This window comes from Symphodus melops, assembly GCF_947650265.1.
Source record: "Symphodus melops genome assembly, chromosome: 7".
NCBI classification, from domain to species: domain Eukaryota; kingdom Metazoa; phylum Chordata; class Actinopteri; order Labriformes; family Labridae; genus Symphodus; species Symphodus melops.
The window spans coordinates 26,490,652-26,507,887 of record NC_136697.1 but is presented as its reverse complement, the minus strand read 5'-3'; the positions used below and the strand labels follow the sequence as shown (position 1 = coordinate 26,507,887).

At 42.2% G+C, this 17,236-nt stretch overlaps 2 protein-coding genes across 2 annotated transcripts; both read left to right on the top strand.

Annotated features, from left to right (window-relative positions):
• Positions 1-530: 530 nt before the first annotated feature.
• Positions 531-7,420, top strand: LOC306826267 (uncharacterized protein; the record flags this gene model as incomplete). Its single annotated transcript, XM_079347467.1, has 3 exons — positions 531-2,224; positions 3,544-3,577; positions 5,708-7,420. 3 exons carry the CDS (start codon positions 531-533, stop codon positions 7,418-7,420), a joined length of 3,441 nt encoding a protein of 1,146 aa, XP_079203593.1.
• A 2,419-nt stretch (positions 7,421-9,839) lies between these two features.
• On the top strand, positions 9,840-15,799 carry LOC306826266 (uncharacterized protein; the record flags this gene model as incomplete). Its single annotated transcript, XM_079347466.1, has 3 exons — positions 9,840-11,530; positions 12,169-12,238; positions 13,991-15,799. The coding sequence occupies 3 exons, from the start codon at positions 9,840-9,842 to the stop codon at positions 15,680-15,682; spliced, it is 3,453 nt and encodes a 1,150-aa protein (XP_079203592.1). The 3' UTR covers positions 15,683-15,799.
• Positions 15,800-17,236: the final 1,437 nt, after the last annotated feature.

The following is a 17,236-nucleotide window of genomic DNA, read 5'->3' as shown; positions in this document are numbered from 1 at the left end:
CAGCAGTGAGTGAAAACACATCTTCCAATGGAGATAAAGTTCAGTGGCTCTCTGACGCCTCCCTGTGGTCTCTCAGGTTTTGACAGCTTGTAATGCTGGTGCTCACAGGTCGCTCCGTTCTGACTGTAGTTGTAGAACCTGTTCAGTTATTCTCTCTGTTTTATTCACTTCTTTTTACATGATAGAAATGTGGGACTACAGTTTTTTTTACATGTTTGCTTGTAGAGTTTGCTTCCATGAGACAGAGAGTGGTTATGTATTCATGTTGAGAATCGGCCCTATCAGAGGCATGAAACATGAGTCACAGCTTGTTAACCCCTCCCTCTTCTTCCTGCTCTCACACACAGCCAGCTCCACTCTGACGTGTATTTCCTCCTTCTCTCCACATCAGATCTAATGTTTGAGGATGGGTGTAACCAACATGTGCGAGAGCAGACTGTGAACAAACACATGCTGTGTAGATCAGAGGTCAAACTAGTTTGATTTCTCAGGAAGTGAAACTCAGACAGTCGTTGTTACCGAGAGGAGAAATGGCACAGAAAGGAGTTCAGCTAGACCGGGAGGCTTTCTCTTGTTCCATCTGTCTGGATCTACTGAAGGATCCGGTGACTATTCCCTGTGGACACAGTTACTGTATGAAGTGTATTAAAAACCACTGGGATACACAGAATGAGAAGAGAGTCTACAGCTGCCCTCAGTGCAGACAGGACTTCACACCGAGGCCTGTCCTGGTGAAAAACACCATGTTAGCAGTTTTAGTGGAGGAGCTGAAGAAGACTGGACTCCAAGCTGCTCCTGCTGATCTCTGCTATGCTGGACCTGAAGATGTGGCCTGTGATGTCTGCACCGGGAGGAAACTGAAAGCCTGTAAGTCCTGTCTGCAGTGTCTGGCCTCTTACTGTCAGAATCACTTCCAGCCTCATTATGAACTACCTGCCTTTAAGAAACACAAGCTGGTGGAGCCCTCCAAGAAGCTGCAGGAGAACGTCTGCTCTCGTCATAATGAGGAGATGAAAGTATTTTGTCGCACTGATCAGCAGTCTATCTGTTATCTCTGTTTAATGGACGAACACAAAGGTCACGACACAGTCTCAGCTGCAGCAGAAAGGAGCGAGAAGCAGAGAGAGCTCGAGGTGAGTCGACAAAACATCCAGCAGAGAATCCAGGACGGAGAGAAAGATGTGAAGCTGCTCCAACAGGAGGTGGAGGCTATCAATGGCTCTGCTGATAAAACAGTGGGGAACAGTGAGAAGATGTTCACTGAGCTGATCCGTCTCATGGAGAAAAGACGCTCTGATGTGACGCAGCAGGTCAGATCCCAGCAGCAAACTGAAGTGAGTCGAGTCAGAGAGCGTCAGGAGAAGCTGGAGCAGGAGATCACTGAGCTGAAGAGGAAAGACGCTGAACTGGAGAAGCTCTCACACACACAAGATCACAACCAGTTTCTACAGGACTACCCCTCAGTGTCAGCACTCAGTGAATCTACACACTCATCCAGCATCAAGATCCGTCCTCTGAGGTACTTTGAGGACGTGACAGCAGCTGTGTCAGAAGTCAGAGATAAACTACAGGACGTCCTGACAGACAAATGGACAAACATCTCACAGACACTGACTCAAGTGGATGTTTTACTGTCACAACCAGAACCAGAACCAGAACCAGAACCCAAGACCAGAGCTGAGTTCTTAAAATATTCATGTGACATCACACTGGATCCAAACACAGCAAACACATGGCTGTTATTATCTGATGAGAACAGAAAAGCAACATTAATGAGAGAAGATCAGTCTTATTCTAGTCACCCAGACAGATTCACTGGTTATTGTTTTCAGGTCCTGAGTAAAGAGAGTCTGACTGGACGTTGTTACTGGGAGGTGGAGAGGAGAGGAGGAGGAGTTTGTGTAGCAGTCACATACAAGAATATCAGCAGAGCAGAGAACTCAGATGAATGTTGGTTTGGATATAATGACAAATCTTGGATGTTATATTATGACAACAACAGTTATGACTTTTATTACAACAATGTCAGGACTCCTGTCTCAGGTCCTCGGTCCTCCAGAGTAGGAGTGTACCTGGATCACAGAGCAGGTATTCTGTCCTTCTACAGCATCTCTGAAACCATGACTCTCCTCCACAGAGTCCAGACCACATTCACTCAGCCTCTACATGCTGGACTCAGGCTATATTATAGTTATGGAGACTCTGCTGAGTTGTGTAAACTGAAGTAGACAGAAGTCATCAGGGGATAATGTGTTCACATCTGTGTTTTGTTCATGTTTCTACAGAAAGTTGATTTTACTTTTCACACATACTACGATACTTTAACAAAAAGAGTAAAGACACATTTCTGGACTTTTTAGATTTGAATATCATATGTGGACGTGGGATCTTCCTCTGACCTGTCTCTTTGAGCTCCCTCGTTTTCCTTGAATCCACAGCAGACATGGACCTGTGTGTAGTCATTCTGTTCACCTTTCACCATTACACGCACGCTTGCTTCTCTAACTCGTCTTCAAAAGAAAAAAAGGTGAACAGAAGTTTCCTCCTTCTCTCAGATTATTTCTTCTTTGTGATGTTTTCATTGTTTTCTTGTTCATCTTTGTTAAGCGTCTTTAATTATTCAGAAAGGCGCTATGTTGCTTCCAGAGAGGGGGCGTGGTCAGACTCAGCTCATTTACATATTTAAAGCTACAGACACAGAAACAGCCTGTTCTGAGCAGGGCTGAAATAGAGGGGTTTATAGACATGATCAAATACAGGATCAGAGTGGATTTACAACAACACACTTCACACACATGTTTAGAGGAGCTCTGACACTGATTTCACCTGAAGAGGAGAATATGTGACCTTTAAGTCATGAAGGCTGTCAGTGCTAGTGATGACTTTTGTTCTCTTATCTGTGCTGTATCGCTAACCATCGACTATTTGTAATGATGTAAAGATTTGAACTTCTTTGAAAATAAATCTATGATTCATCTGTAAACATTTCTCTGTCCGTTTCTTTCCCTCCAAATGTAAAACTGTCCAATGAGGTATCTTTAAAACATGAAGTATAATCATCTAAAAACAAGGCAACACTGAAGGAAATATTATCAGAGCAAAAATAAGAGACAAAGAATACGTCTTTATGCTGCTGATATGTGGAAGACACTGCATGAGAAAATCAAAGGAACAAACTGTCTGAATATTAAAATGACATGAAATTAAAGAGCGATTGTTTTAAACAGACTTTCAGTGGAGAGTAAAAAGACAGAAGACGTCTTGTTTTAAAGACTTTTACTGATTGGACTGAAACAATGAAGGGTTTATTGGAGGGATGTTAGTCTTCTAAAAAGTCAGAGTTACAGCTGCACATGGGTAGAGATGTGTCTCATATAGAAAAGTGTTCACTGTTTCAGACACTACCACTCTCCTTATTGGACTGTTTAGGTGTGGCTCTATTGTACCAGGCTATTTGTTCCCGTCATTACTGTGATTACAAGGTAAACACACATTTCTAAAAGAATTTAAACTTTCATTCATGACTTGATTTTTATCCCTCAGTTGCTGCAGAAACCTTCCCGGTGTTACAGTCAAAGTGAGTGACGCGCCCCTTAAACACATGATGATGGTTTTTCATATTTATGGTCTCAGTCTGATCTCTGCTTTGTCTTGGTCTCTGTTAGGAAGATCTTGACTACAACACTAGGTAAAACTAATTCAAACATCTGTTTGCTATTTCATGATAGTTTTGTATGAATTCTCCAAACTCTAATCTCTCTAGTGTAGCGTTACGTCTGTCCCTTGTTGTCTCCGTTACATCCCGCCCACCTGTCAATCATGTCAGCTACATGCCTAACTATGGATAACACAAGTCGTTCATGAAGTCAAAAAAGAGACGATTTAAAAAATTCCCCCTCGTACAGTTTGTGACGATGATGACAGTAAATTATCAGACCTACTTTGTTGTTTTTTTGTAGCAGGCTGTAAACATGTTTAATCAGGCTGTAAAAACACTATTTGTTGCATGTGTTGTGTATCTGACTTCTGGTTTTCCTGGATCCAGCCTCCAGTGGACCCTGGACGGACTGCAGGATTTTGAACTTCAACATTGGCTTCATATGTCAACACTGAGGGTCGGCTCTTGGTCAAATCAAAAACTTTGTTAGAATGATAATTATGTTTACAGCTAGTAACTGGTCAGTGAGTGGTCTGATAACATCTCACTGTTAGTATGAGGTCATTTAAAATGATCTTTGGTCAGTGTAATACTTTTACCACATATCCAAATTCTTTCATTACTTAAAATCAAGCCGACTGTTTTAAGAGGAGTCTTTGTACATTAAAGCAGCAGTAGGAGTCAGTAGGTTTGTTTTTGAAACAGGATCATGACTTTAATCTACTACTACTAATCCTACTGTTGTGTTATGCTACATCTGTAAGGGTTGACATGATCACCCTAACTAGGTCAAGTTTCACTCTATTGACTTTGACACTTAATGCTAATCTGCTGCTCAATAGTTGGGTACTTTAATGACAATCACCCTAATCACTCCTGGTTTCACCTTATTGTTTTGGACACTTAATGCTAATCTCTGCTCCTTTATGTTGCTGAGCACTTTAATGGCCCAGTCTGCATCCCTGCATTGACTGTTTAATGACTGTACTCACACCTCTGGCACTACCTCAAACACCTCTGTACATGCACATGTAACTAGTTTCTAGAAGGTCAGCACTTTGTTTCTAAGGCTCTTTAACTGTTTACAGGTCTCTTTTAACCAGCACACATGTTTTTCTCTCCTTCACAGGTTATGTACATTATACTATATAAGTTTTAAGTCTAATGCTAATGCTAACTGCACAGGCTTAACTTGTAATTATGTTTACTCTTAGTCACATAGGGGCTGCTAAATCTTGTCTGGGGGATTATTGTATACAGAGGGGAGGGGGGACAGCGGGTGTGTATTGTAACTAATGTCTTGTGTCCTGCCTGTCTGTATACTGCTACTGGATGCCTTGAATTCCCCTCGGGATCAATAAAGTATCTATCTATCTATCTATCTATCTATCTATCTATCTATCTATCTATCTATCTGAGGTGAAGTATGTCTAAAGACAATATCAATGATCTGCTTCAGTCATCACTTTGAACATCTGATAAACAAACACAAGGAGCAAAGGTCAGCTCAATGTATTTCATGTAAATACAGTATGTGAACCAGCAGTGAGTGAAAACACATCTTCCAATAGAGATAAAGTTCAGTGGCTCTCTGACGCCTCCCTGTGGTCTCTCAGGTTTTGACAGCTTGTAATGCTGGTGCTCACAGGTCGCTCCGTTCTGACTGTAGTTGAAGAACCTGTTCAGTTATTCTCTGTTTTATTCACTTCTTTTTACAGGATAGAAATGTGGGACTACAGTTTTTTTACATGTTTGCTTATAGAGTTTGCTTCCATGAGACAGAGAGTGGTTATGTATTCATGTTGAGAATCGGCCCTATCAGAGGCATAAAACATGAGTCACAGCTTGTTAACCCCTCCCTCTTCTTCCTGCTCTCACACACAGCCAGCTCCACTCTGACGTGTATTTCCTCCTTCTCTCCACATCAGATCTAATGTTTGAGGATGGGTGTAACCAACATGTGCGAGAGCAGACTGTGAACAAACACATGCTGTGTAGAGCAGAGGTCAAACTAGTTTGATTTCTCAGGAAGTGAAACTCAGACAGTCGTTGTTACCGAGAGGAGAAATGGCACAGAAAGGAGTTCAGCTAGACCGGGAGGCTTTCTCTTGTTCCATCTGTCTGGATCTACTGAAGGATCCGGTGACTATTCCCTGTGGACACAGCTACTGCATGAAGTGTATTAAAAACCACTGGGATACACAGGATGAGAAGAGAGTCTACAGCTGCCCTCAGTGCAGACAGGACTTCACACCGAGGCCTGTCCTGGTGAAAAGCACCATGTTAGCAGTTTTAGTGGAGGAGCTGAAGAAGACTGGACTCCAAGCTGCTCCTGTTGATCTCTGCTATGCTGGACCTGAAGATGTGGCCTGTGATGTCTGCACCGGGAGGAAACTGAAAGCCTGTAAGTCCTGTCTGCAGTGTCTGGCCTCTTACTGTGAGAATCACCTCCAGCCTCATTTTAAAGCACCTTCATTTAAGAAACATAAGCTGGTGCAGCCCTCCAAGAAGCTCCAGGAGAACGTCTGCTCTCGTCATGATGAGGTGATGAAGATGTTCTGTCGCACTGATCAGCAGTCTATCTGTTATCTCTGCTCTGTGGACCAACACAAAGGTCACGACACAGTCTCAGCTGCAGCAGAAAGGAGCGAGAAGCAGAGAGAGCTCGAGGTGAGTCGACAAAACATCCAGCAGAGAATCCAGGACGGAGAGAAAGATGTGAAGCTGCTCCTACATGAGGTGAAGGCTATCAATGGCTCTGCTGATAAAACAGTGGGGAACAGTGAGAAGATGTTCACTGAGCTGATCCGTCTCATGGAGAAAAGACGCTCTGATGTGACGCAGCAGGTCAGATCCCAGCAGCAAACTGAAGTGAGTCGAGTCATAGAGCGTCAGGAGAAGCTGGAGCAGGAGATCACTGAGCTGAAGAGGAAAGACGCTGAACTGGAGAAGCTCTCACACACACAAGATCACAACCAGTTTCTACAGGACTACCCCTCAGTGTCAGCACTCAGTGAATCTACACACTCATCCAGCATCAAGATCCGTCCTCTGAGGTACTTTGAGGACGTGACAGCAGCTGTGTCAGAAGTCAGAGATAAACTACAGGACGTCCTGACAGACAAATGGACAAACATCTCACAGACACTGACTCAAGTGGATGTTTTACTGTCACAACCGGAACCAGAACCAGAACCAGAACCAGAGCCCAAGACCAGAGCTGAGTTCTTGAAATATTCATGTGACATCACACTGGATCCAAACACAGCAAACACACGTCTGTTATTATCTGATTTTAACAGAAAAGTAACAGTAACGAGAGAACATCAGTCTTATTCTAGTCACCCAGACAGATTCACTGGTTTTCATCAGGTCCTGAGTAAAGAGAGTCTGACTGGACGTTGTTACTGGGAGGTGGAGAGGAGAGGAGGAGTTAATGTAGCAGTCACATACAAGAATATCAGCAGAGCAGGGAGGTCAGATGAATGTGAGTTTGGATATAATGACAAATCTTGGATGTTATATTGTGACAACAACAGATATATCTTTTGTTACAACAATGTCAGGACTGCTGTCTCAGGTCCTCGGTCCTCCAGAGTAGGAGTGTACCTGGATCACAGAGCAGGTATTCTGTCCTTCTACAACATCTCTAAAACCATGACTCTCCTCCACAGAGTCCAGACCACATTCACTCAGCCTCTACATGCTGGACTTGGGTTTGATATCTTTGGAGCCTCTGCTGAGTTGTGTAAACTGAAGTAGACAGAAGTCATCAGGGGATAATGTTTTCACATCTGTTTTTTTTCATGTTTCTGCAGAAAGTTGATTTTACTTTTCACACATACTACGATACTTTAACAAAAAGAGTAAAGACACATTTCTGGTCTTTTTAGATTTGACACTCTGACACTGATTTAACCTGAAGAGGAGAATATGTGACCTTTAAGTCATGAAGGCTGTCAGTGCTAGTGATGACTTTTGTTCTCTGATCTGTGCTGTATCGCTAACCATCGACTATTTGTAATGATGTAAAGATTTGAACTTCTTTGAAAATAAATATATGATTCATCTGTAAACATTTCTCTGTCAGTTTCTTTCCCTCCAAATGTAAAACTGTCCAATGAGGTATGTCCCTTGTTGTCTCCGTTACATCCCGCCCACCTGTCAATCATGTCAGCTACATGCCTAACTATGGATAACACGTGTCGTTCATAAAGTCAAAAAAGAGACGATTTAAAAAATTCCCCCTCGTACAGTTTGTGACGATGATGACCGTAAATAATCAGACCTATTTAGTTGTTTTTTTGTAGCACGCTGTAAACATGTTTAATCAGGCTGTAAAAACATTATTTGTTGCATGTGTTGTGTATGTGACTTCTGGTGTTCCTGGATCCAGCCTCCAGTGGACCCTGGACGGACTGCAGGATTTTGAACTTCAACATTGGCTTCATATGTCAACACTGAGGGTCGGCTCTTGGTCAAATCAAATACTTTGTTAGAATGATAATTATGTTTACAGCTAGTAACTGGTCAGTGAGTGGTCTGAGAACATCTCACTGTTAGTATGAGGTCATTTAAAATGATCTTTGGTCAGTGTAGTACTTTTACCACATATCCAAATTCTTTCATTACTTAAAATCAAGCCGACTGTTTTAAGAGGAGTCTTTGTACATTAAAGAAGTAGTAGGAGTCAGTAGGTTTGTTTTTGAAACAGGATCATGACTTTAATCTACTACTACTAATCCTACTGTTGTGTTATGCTACATCTGTAAGGGTTGACATGATCACCCTAACTAGGTCAAGTTTCACTCTATTGACTTTGACACTTAATGCTAATCTGCTCCTCAATAGTTGGGTACTTTAATGACAATCACCCTAATCACTCCTGGTTTCACCTTATTGTTTTGGACACTTAATGCTAATCTCTGCTCCTTTATGTTGCTGAGCACTTTAATGGCCCAGTCTGCATCCCTGCATTGACTGTTTAATGACTGTACTCACACCTCTGGCACTACCTCAAACACCTCTGTACATGCACATGTAACTAGTTTCTAGAAGGTCAGCACTTTGTTTCTAAGGCTCTTTAACTGTTTACAGGTCTCTTTTAACCAGCACACATGTTTTTCTCTCCTTCACAGGTTATGTACATTATACTATATAAGTTTTAAGTCTAATGCTAACTGCACAGGCTTAACTTGTAATTATGTTTACTCTTAGTCACATAGGGGCTGCTAAATCTTGTCTGGGGGATTATTGTATACAGAGGGGAGGGGGGACAGCGGGTGTGTATTGTAACTAATGTCTTGTGTCCTGCCTGTCTGTATACTGCTACTGGATGCCTTGAATTCCCCTCGGGATCAATAAAGTATCTATCTATCTATCTATCTATCTATCTATCTATCTATCTATCTATCTATCTATCTATCTATCTATCTATCTATCTATCTATTTATCTATCTATCTATCTATCTATCTATCTATCTATCTATCTATCTATCTATCTATCTATCTATCTATCTATCTATCTGAGGTGAAGTATGTCTAAAGACAATATCAATGATCTGCTTCAGTCATCACTTTGAACATCTGATAGACAAACACAAGGAGCAAAGTTCAGCTCAATGTATTTCATGTAAATACAGTATGTGAACCAGCAGTGAGTGAAAACACATCTTCCAATGGAGATAAAGTTTAGTGGCTCTCTGACGCCTCCCTGTGGTCTCTCAGGTTTTGACAGCTTGTAATGCTGGTGCTCACAGGTCGCTCCGTTCTGACTGTAGTTGTAGAACCTGTTCAGTTTTTCTCTCTGTTCTTTTCACTTCTTTTTACATGATAGAAATGTGGGACTACAGTTTTTTTTAAATGTTTGCTTGTAGAGTATGCTTCCATGAGACAGAGAGTGGTTATGTATTCATGTTGAGAATCGGCCCTATCAGAGGCATGAAACATGAGTCACAGCTTGTTAACCCCTCCCTCTTCTTCCTGCTCTCACACACAGCCAGCTCCACTCTGACGTGTATTTCCTCCTTCTCTCCACATCAGATCTAATGTTTGAGGATGGGTTTAACCAACATGTGCGAGAGCAGACTGTGAACAAACACATGCTGTGTAGATCAGAGGTCAAACTAGTTTGATTTCTCAGTAAGTGAAACTCAGACAGTCGTTGTTACAGAGAGGAGAAATGGCACAGAAAGGAGTTCAGCTAGACCGGGAGGCTTTCTCTTGTTCCATCTGTCTGGATCTACTGAAGGATCCGGTGACTATTCCCTGTGGACACAGCTACTGCATGAAGTGTATTAAAAAACACTGGGACAAACAGAATGAGAAGAGAGTCTACAGCTGCCCTCAGTGCAGACAGGACTTCACACCGAGGCCTGTCCTGGTGAAAAGCACCATGTTAGCAGATTTAGTGGAGGAGCTGAAGAAGACTGGACTCCAAGCTGCTCCTGTTGATCTCTGCTATGCTGGACCTGAAGATGTGGCCTGTGATGTCTGCACCGGGAGGAAACTGAAAGCCTGTAAGTCCTGTCTGCAGTGTCTGGCCTCTTACTGTGAGAATCACCTCCAGCCTCATTTTAAAGCACCTTCATTTAAGAAACATAAGCTGGTGCAGCCCTCCAAGAAGCTCCAGGAGAACGTCTGCTCTCGTCATGATGAGGTGATGAAGATGTTCTGTCGCACTGATCAGCAGTCTATCTGTTATCTCTGCTCTGTGGACCAACACAAAGGTCACGACACAGTCTCAGCTGCAGCAGAAAGGAGCGAGAAGCAGAGAGAGCTCGAGGTGAGTCGACAAAACATCCAGCAGAGAATCCAGGACGGAGAGAAAGATGTGAAGCTGCTCCTACATGAGGTGAAGGCTATCAATGGCTCTGCTGATAAAACAGTGGGGAACAGTGAGAAGATGTTCACTGAGCTGATCCGTCTCATGGAGAAAAGACGCTCTGATGTGACGCAGCAGGTCAGATCCCAGCAGCAAACTGAAGTGAGTCGAGTCATAGAGCGTCAGGAGAAGCTGGAGCAGGAGATCACTGAGCTGAAGAGGAAAGACGCTGAACTGGAGAAGCTCTCACACACACAAGATCACAACCAGTTTCTACAGGACTACCCCTCAGTGTCAGCACTCAGTGAATCTACACACTCATCCAGCATCAAGATCCGTCCTCTGAGGTACTTTGAGGACGTGACAGCAGCTGTGTCAGAAGTCAGAGATAAACTACAGGACGTCCTGACAGACAAATGGACAAACATCTCACAGACACTGACTCAAGTGGATGTTTTACTGTCACAACCGGAACCAGAACCAGAACCAGAACCAGAGCCCAAGACCAGAGCTGAGTTCTTGAAATATTCATGTGACATCACACTGGATCCAAACACAGCAAACACACGTCTGTTATTATCTGATTTTAACAGAAAAGTAACAGTAACGAGAGAACATCAGTCTTATTCTAGTCACCCAGACAGATTCACTGGTTTTCATCAGGTCCTGAGTAAAGAGAGTCTGACTGGACGTTGTTACTGGGAGGTGGAGAGGAGAGGAGGAGTTAATGTAGCAGTCACATACAAGAATATCAGCAGAGCAGGGAGGTCAGATGAATGTGAGTTTGGATATAATGACAAATCTTGGATGTTATATTGTGACAACAACAGATATATCTTTTGTTACAACAATGTCAGGACTGCTGTCTCAGGTCCTCGGTCCTCCAGAGTAGGAGTGTACCTGGATCACAGAGCAGGTATTCTGTCCTTCTACAACATCTCTAAAACCATGACTCTCCTCCACAGAGTCCAGACCACATTCACTCAGCCTCTACATGCTGGACTTGGGTTTGATATCTTTGGAGCCTCTGCTGAGTTGTGTAAACTGAAGTAGACAGAAGTCATCAGGGGATAATGTTTTCACATCTGTTTTTTTTCATGTTTCTGCAGAAAGTTGATTTTACTTTTCACACATACTACGATACTTTAACAAAAAGAGTAAAGACACATTTCTGGTCTTTTTAGATTTGACACTCTGACACTGATTTAACCTGAAGAGGAGAATATGTGACCTTTAAGTCATGAAGGCTGTCAGTGCTAGTGATGACTTTTGTTCTCTGATCTGTGCTGTATCGCTAACCATCGACTATTTGTAATGATGTAAAGATTTGAACTTCTTTGAAAATAAATATATGATTCATCTGTAAACATTTCTCTGTCAGTTTCTTTCCCTCCAAATGTAAAACTGTCCAATGAGGTATGTCCCTTGTTGTCTCCGTTACATCCCGCCCACCTGTCAATCATGTCAGCTACATGCCTAACTATGGATAACACGTGTCGTTCATAAAGTCAAAAAAGAGACGATTTAAAAAATTCCCCCTCGTACAGTTTGTGACGATGATGACCGTAAATAATCAGACCTATTTAGTTGTTTTTTTGTAGCACGCTGTAAACATGTTTAATCAGGCTGTAAAAACATTATTTGTTGCATGTGTTGTGTATGTGACTTCTGGTGTTCCTGGATCCAGCCTCCAGTGGACCCTGGACGGACTGCAGGATTTTGAACTTCAACATTGGCTTCATATGTCAACACTGAGGGTCGGCTCTTGGTCAAATCAAATACTTTGTTAGAATGATAATTATGTTTACAGCTAGTAACTGGTCAGTGAGTGGTCTGAGAACATCTCACTGTTAGTATGAGGTCATTTAAAATGATCTTTGGTCAGTGTAGTACTTTTACCACATATCCAAATTCTTTCATTACTTAAAATCAAGCCGACTGTTTTAAGAGGAGTCTTTGTACATTAAAGAAGTAGTAGGAGTCAGTAGGTTTGTTTTTGAAACAGGATCATGACTTTAATCTACTACTACTAATCCTACTGTTGTGTTATGCTACATCTGTAAGGGTTGACATGATCACCCTAACTAGGTCAAGTTTCACTCTATTGACTTTGACACTTAATGCTAATCTGCTCCTCAATAGTTGGGTACTTTAATGACAATCACCCTAATCACTCCTGGTTTCACCTTATTGTTTTGGACACTTAATGCTAATCTCTGCTCCTTTATGTTGCTGAGCACTTTAATGGCCCAGTCTGCATCCCTGCATTGACTGTTTAATGACTGTACTCACACCTCTGGCACTACCTCAAACACCTCTGTACATGCACATGTAACTAGTTTCTAGAAGGTCAGCACTTTGTTTCTAAGGCTCTTTAACTGTTTACAGGTCTCTTTTAACCAGCACACATGTTTTTCTCTCCTTCACAGGTTATGTACATTATACTATATAAGTTTTAAGTCTAATGCTAACTGCACAGGCTTAACTTGTAATTATGTTTACTCTTAGTCACATAGGGGCTGCTAAATCTTGTCTGGGGGATTATTGTATACAGAGGGGAGGGGGGACAGCGGGTGTGTATTGTAACTAATGTCTTGTGTCCTGCCTGTCTGTATACTGCTACTGGATGCCTTGAATTCCCCTCGGGATCAATAAAGTATCTATCTATCTATCTATCTATCTATCTATCTATCTATCTATCTATCTATCTATCTATCTATCTATCTATCTATCTATCTATCTATCTATTTATCTATCTATCTATCTATCTATCTATCTATCTATCTATCTATCTATCTATCTATCTATCTATCTATCTATCTATCTATCTATCTATCTATCTATCTATCTATCTATCTGAGGTGAAGTATGTCTAAAGACAATATCAATGATCTGCTTCAGTCATCACTTTGAACATCTGATAGACAAACACAAGGAGCAAAGTTCAGCTCAATGTATTTCATGTAAATACAGTATGTGAACCAGCAGTGAGTGAAAACACATCTTCCAATGGAGATAAAGTTTAGTGGCTCTCTGACGCCTCCCTGTGGTCTCTCAGGTTTTGACAGCTTGTAATGCTGGTGCTCACAGGTCGCTCCGTTCTGACTGTAGTTGTAGAACCTGTTCAGTTTTTCTCTCTGTTCTTTTCACTTCTTTTTACATGATAGAAATGTGGGACTACAGTTTTTTTTAAATGTTTGCTTGTAGAGTATGCTTCCATGAGACAGAGAGTGGTTATGTATTCATCTTGAGAATCGGCCCTATCAGAGGCATGAAACATGAGTCACAGCTTGTTAACCCCTCCCTCTTCTTCCTGCTCTCACACACAGCCAGCTCCACTCTGACGTGTATTTCCTCCTTCTCTCCACATCAGATCTAATGTTTGAGGATGGGTTTAACCAACATGTGCGAGAGCAGACTGTGAACAAACACATGCTGTGTAGATCAGAGGTCAAACTAGTTTGATTTCTCAGTAAGTGAAACTCAGACAGTCGTTGTTACAGAGAGGAGAAATGGCACAGAAAGGAGTTCAGCTAGACCGGGAGGCTTTCTCTTGTTCCATCTGTCTGGATCTACTGAAGGATCCGGTGACTATTCCCTGTGGACACAGCTACTGCATGAAGTGTATTAAAAAACACTGGGACAAACAGAATGAGAAGAGAGTCTACAGCTGCCCTCAGTGCAGACAGGACTTCACACCGAGGCCTGTCCTGGTGAAAAGCACCATGTTAGCAGATTTAGTGGAGGAGCTGAAGAAGACTGGACTCCAAGCTGCTCCTGTTGATCTCTGCTATGCTGGACCTGAAGATGTGGCCTGTGATGTCTGCACCGGGAGGAAACTGAAAGCCTGTAAGTCCTGTCTGCAGTGTCTGATTTCTTACTGTGAGAAACACCTCCAGCCTCATTATGAACTACCTGCCTTTAAGAAACACAAGCTGGTGGAGCCCTCCAAGAAGCTCCAGGAGAACGTGTGCTCTCGTCATAATGAGGAGATGAAAGTATTTTGTCGCACTGATCAGCAGTCTATCTGTTATCTCTGTTTAATGGACGAACACAAAGGTCACGACACAGTCTCAGCTGCAGCAGAAATCAGCGAGAAGCAGAGAGAGCTCGAGGTGAGTCGACAAAACATCCAGCAGAGAATCCAGGACGGAGAGAAAGATGCGAAGCTGCTCCAACTGGAGGAGGAGGCTATCAATGGCTCTGCTGATAAAACAGTGAGGAACAGTGAGAAGATGTTCACTGAGCTGATCCGTCTCATGGAGAAAAGACGCTCTGATGTGACGCAGCAGGTCAGATCCCAGCAGCAAACTGAAGTGAGTCGAGTCAGAGAGCGTCAGGAGAAGCTGGAGCAGGAGATCACTGAGCTGAAGAGGAAAGACGCTGAACTGGAGAAGCTCTCACACACACAAGATCACAACCAGTTTCTACAGGACTACCCCTCAGTGTCAGCACTCAGTGAATCTACACACTCATCCAGCATCAAGATCCGTCCTCTGAGGTACTTTGAGGACGTGACAGCAGCTGTGTCAAAAGTCAGAGATAAACTACAGGACGTCCTGATAGACAAATGGACAAACATGTCACAGACACTGACTGAAGTGGATGTTTTACTGTCACAACCAGAACCAGAACCAGAACCAGAGCCCAAGACCAGAGCTGAGTTCTTAAGATATTCATGTGACATCACACTGGATCCAAACACAGCACAGACAGAGCTGTTATTATCTGATGAGAACAGAAAAGTAACAGTAATGAGAAAACATCAGTCTTATTCTCGTCACCCAGACAGATTCACTGTTTATCATCAGGTCCTGAGTAAAGAGAGTCTGACTGGACGTTGTTACTGGGAGGTGAAGAGGAGGGGAGGAGTTTCTGTAGCAGTCACATACAAGAATATCAGAAGAGCAGGGAACTCACTTGAATGTGTGTTTGGATATAATGACAAATCCTGTATGTTAGATTGTGACAACAACAGTTATTACTTTTGGTACAACAATGTCAGGACCACTGTCACAGGTCCTCGGTCCTCCAGAGTAGGAGTGTACCTGGATCACAGAGCAGGTATTCTGTCCTTCTACAGCATCTCTAAAACCATGACTCTCCTCCACAGAGTCCAGACCACATTCACTCAGCCTCTACATGCTGGACTTGGGTTTGATATCTTTGGAGGCTCTGCTGAGTTGTGTAAACTGAAGTAGACAGAAGTCATCAGGGGATAATGTGTTCACATCTGTGTTTTTTTTTTCATGTTTCTACAGAAAGTTGATTTTACTTTTCACACATACTACGATACTTTAACAAAAAGAGTAAAGACACATTTCTGGACCTTTTAGATTTGAATATCACATATGGACGTGGGACCTTCCTCTGACCTGTCTCTTTGAGCTCCCTCGTTTTCTTTGAATCCACAGCAGACATGGACCTGTGTGTAGTCATTCTGTTCACCTTTCACCATTACACGCACGCTTGCTTCTCTAACTCGTCTTCAAAAGAAAAAAAGGTGAACAGAAGTTTCCTCCTTCTCTCAGATTATTTCTTCTTTGTGATGTTTTCATTGTTTTCTTGTTCATCTTTGTTAAGCGTCTTTAATTATTCAGAAAAGGCGCTATGTTGCTTCCAGAGAGGGGGCGTGGTCAGACACAGCTCATTTACATATTTAAAGCTACAGACACAGAAACAGCCTGTTCTGAGCAGGGCTGAAATAGAGGGGTTTATAGACATGATCAAATACAGGATCAGAGTGGATTTACAACAACACACTTCACACACATGTTTAGAGGAGCTCTGACACTGATTTAACCTGAAGAGGAGAATATGTGACCTTTAAGTCATGAAGGCTGTCAGTGCTAGTGATGACTTTTGTTCTCTTATCTGTGCTGTATCGCTAACCATCGACTATTTGTAATGATGTAAAGATTTGAACTTCTTTGAAATTAAATCTATGATTCATCTGTAAACATTTCTCTGTCAGTTTCTTTCCCTCCAAATGTAAAACTGTCCAATGAGGTATCTTTAAAACATGAAGTGTGATCATCTAAAAACAACGCAACACTGAAGGAAATATTATCAGAGCAAAAATAAGAGACAAAGAATACGTCTTTATGCTGCTGATATGTGGAAGACACTGCATGAGAAAATCAAAGGAACAAACTGTCTGAATAATAAAATGACATGAAATGAAAGAGCGATTGTTTTAAACAGACTTTCAGTGGAGAGTAAAAAGACAGAAGACGTCTTGTTTTAAAGACTTTTACTGATTGGACTGAAACAATGAAGGCTTTATTGGAGGGATGTTAGTCTTCTAAAAAGTCAGAGTTACAGCTGCACATGGGTAGAGATGTGTCTCATATAGAAAAGTGTTCACTGTTTCAGACACTACCACTCTCCTTATTGGACTGTTTAGGTGTGGCTCTATTGTACCAGGCTATTTGTTCCCGTCATTACTGTGATTACAAGGTAAACACACATTTCTAAAAGAATTTAAACTTTCATTCAGGACTTGATGAGACTTGACTAGACTCCTTCTGTAACAAGCCAGCGTAGCTGATGTAGTATTTTATAGATCCCTTCTCAAAGATATTCCAGACTTTAACACGTTCTATTCAAGCGCTCCTCGTTACGTCCTGAACCAGGACGCAAGAACACGTCGCTTCATCTCCGTCTGTCTGAAATCAGCCGAGCAAACGTTTGGTGAACTCGCATCTCAAGTCGAGCTCGTTTGATTTTAATTTATTTTCGGCAGCACTTTGAGC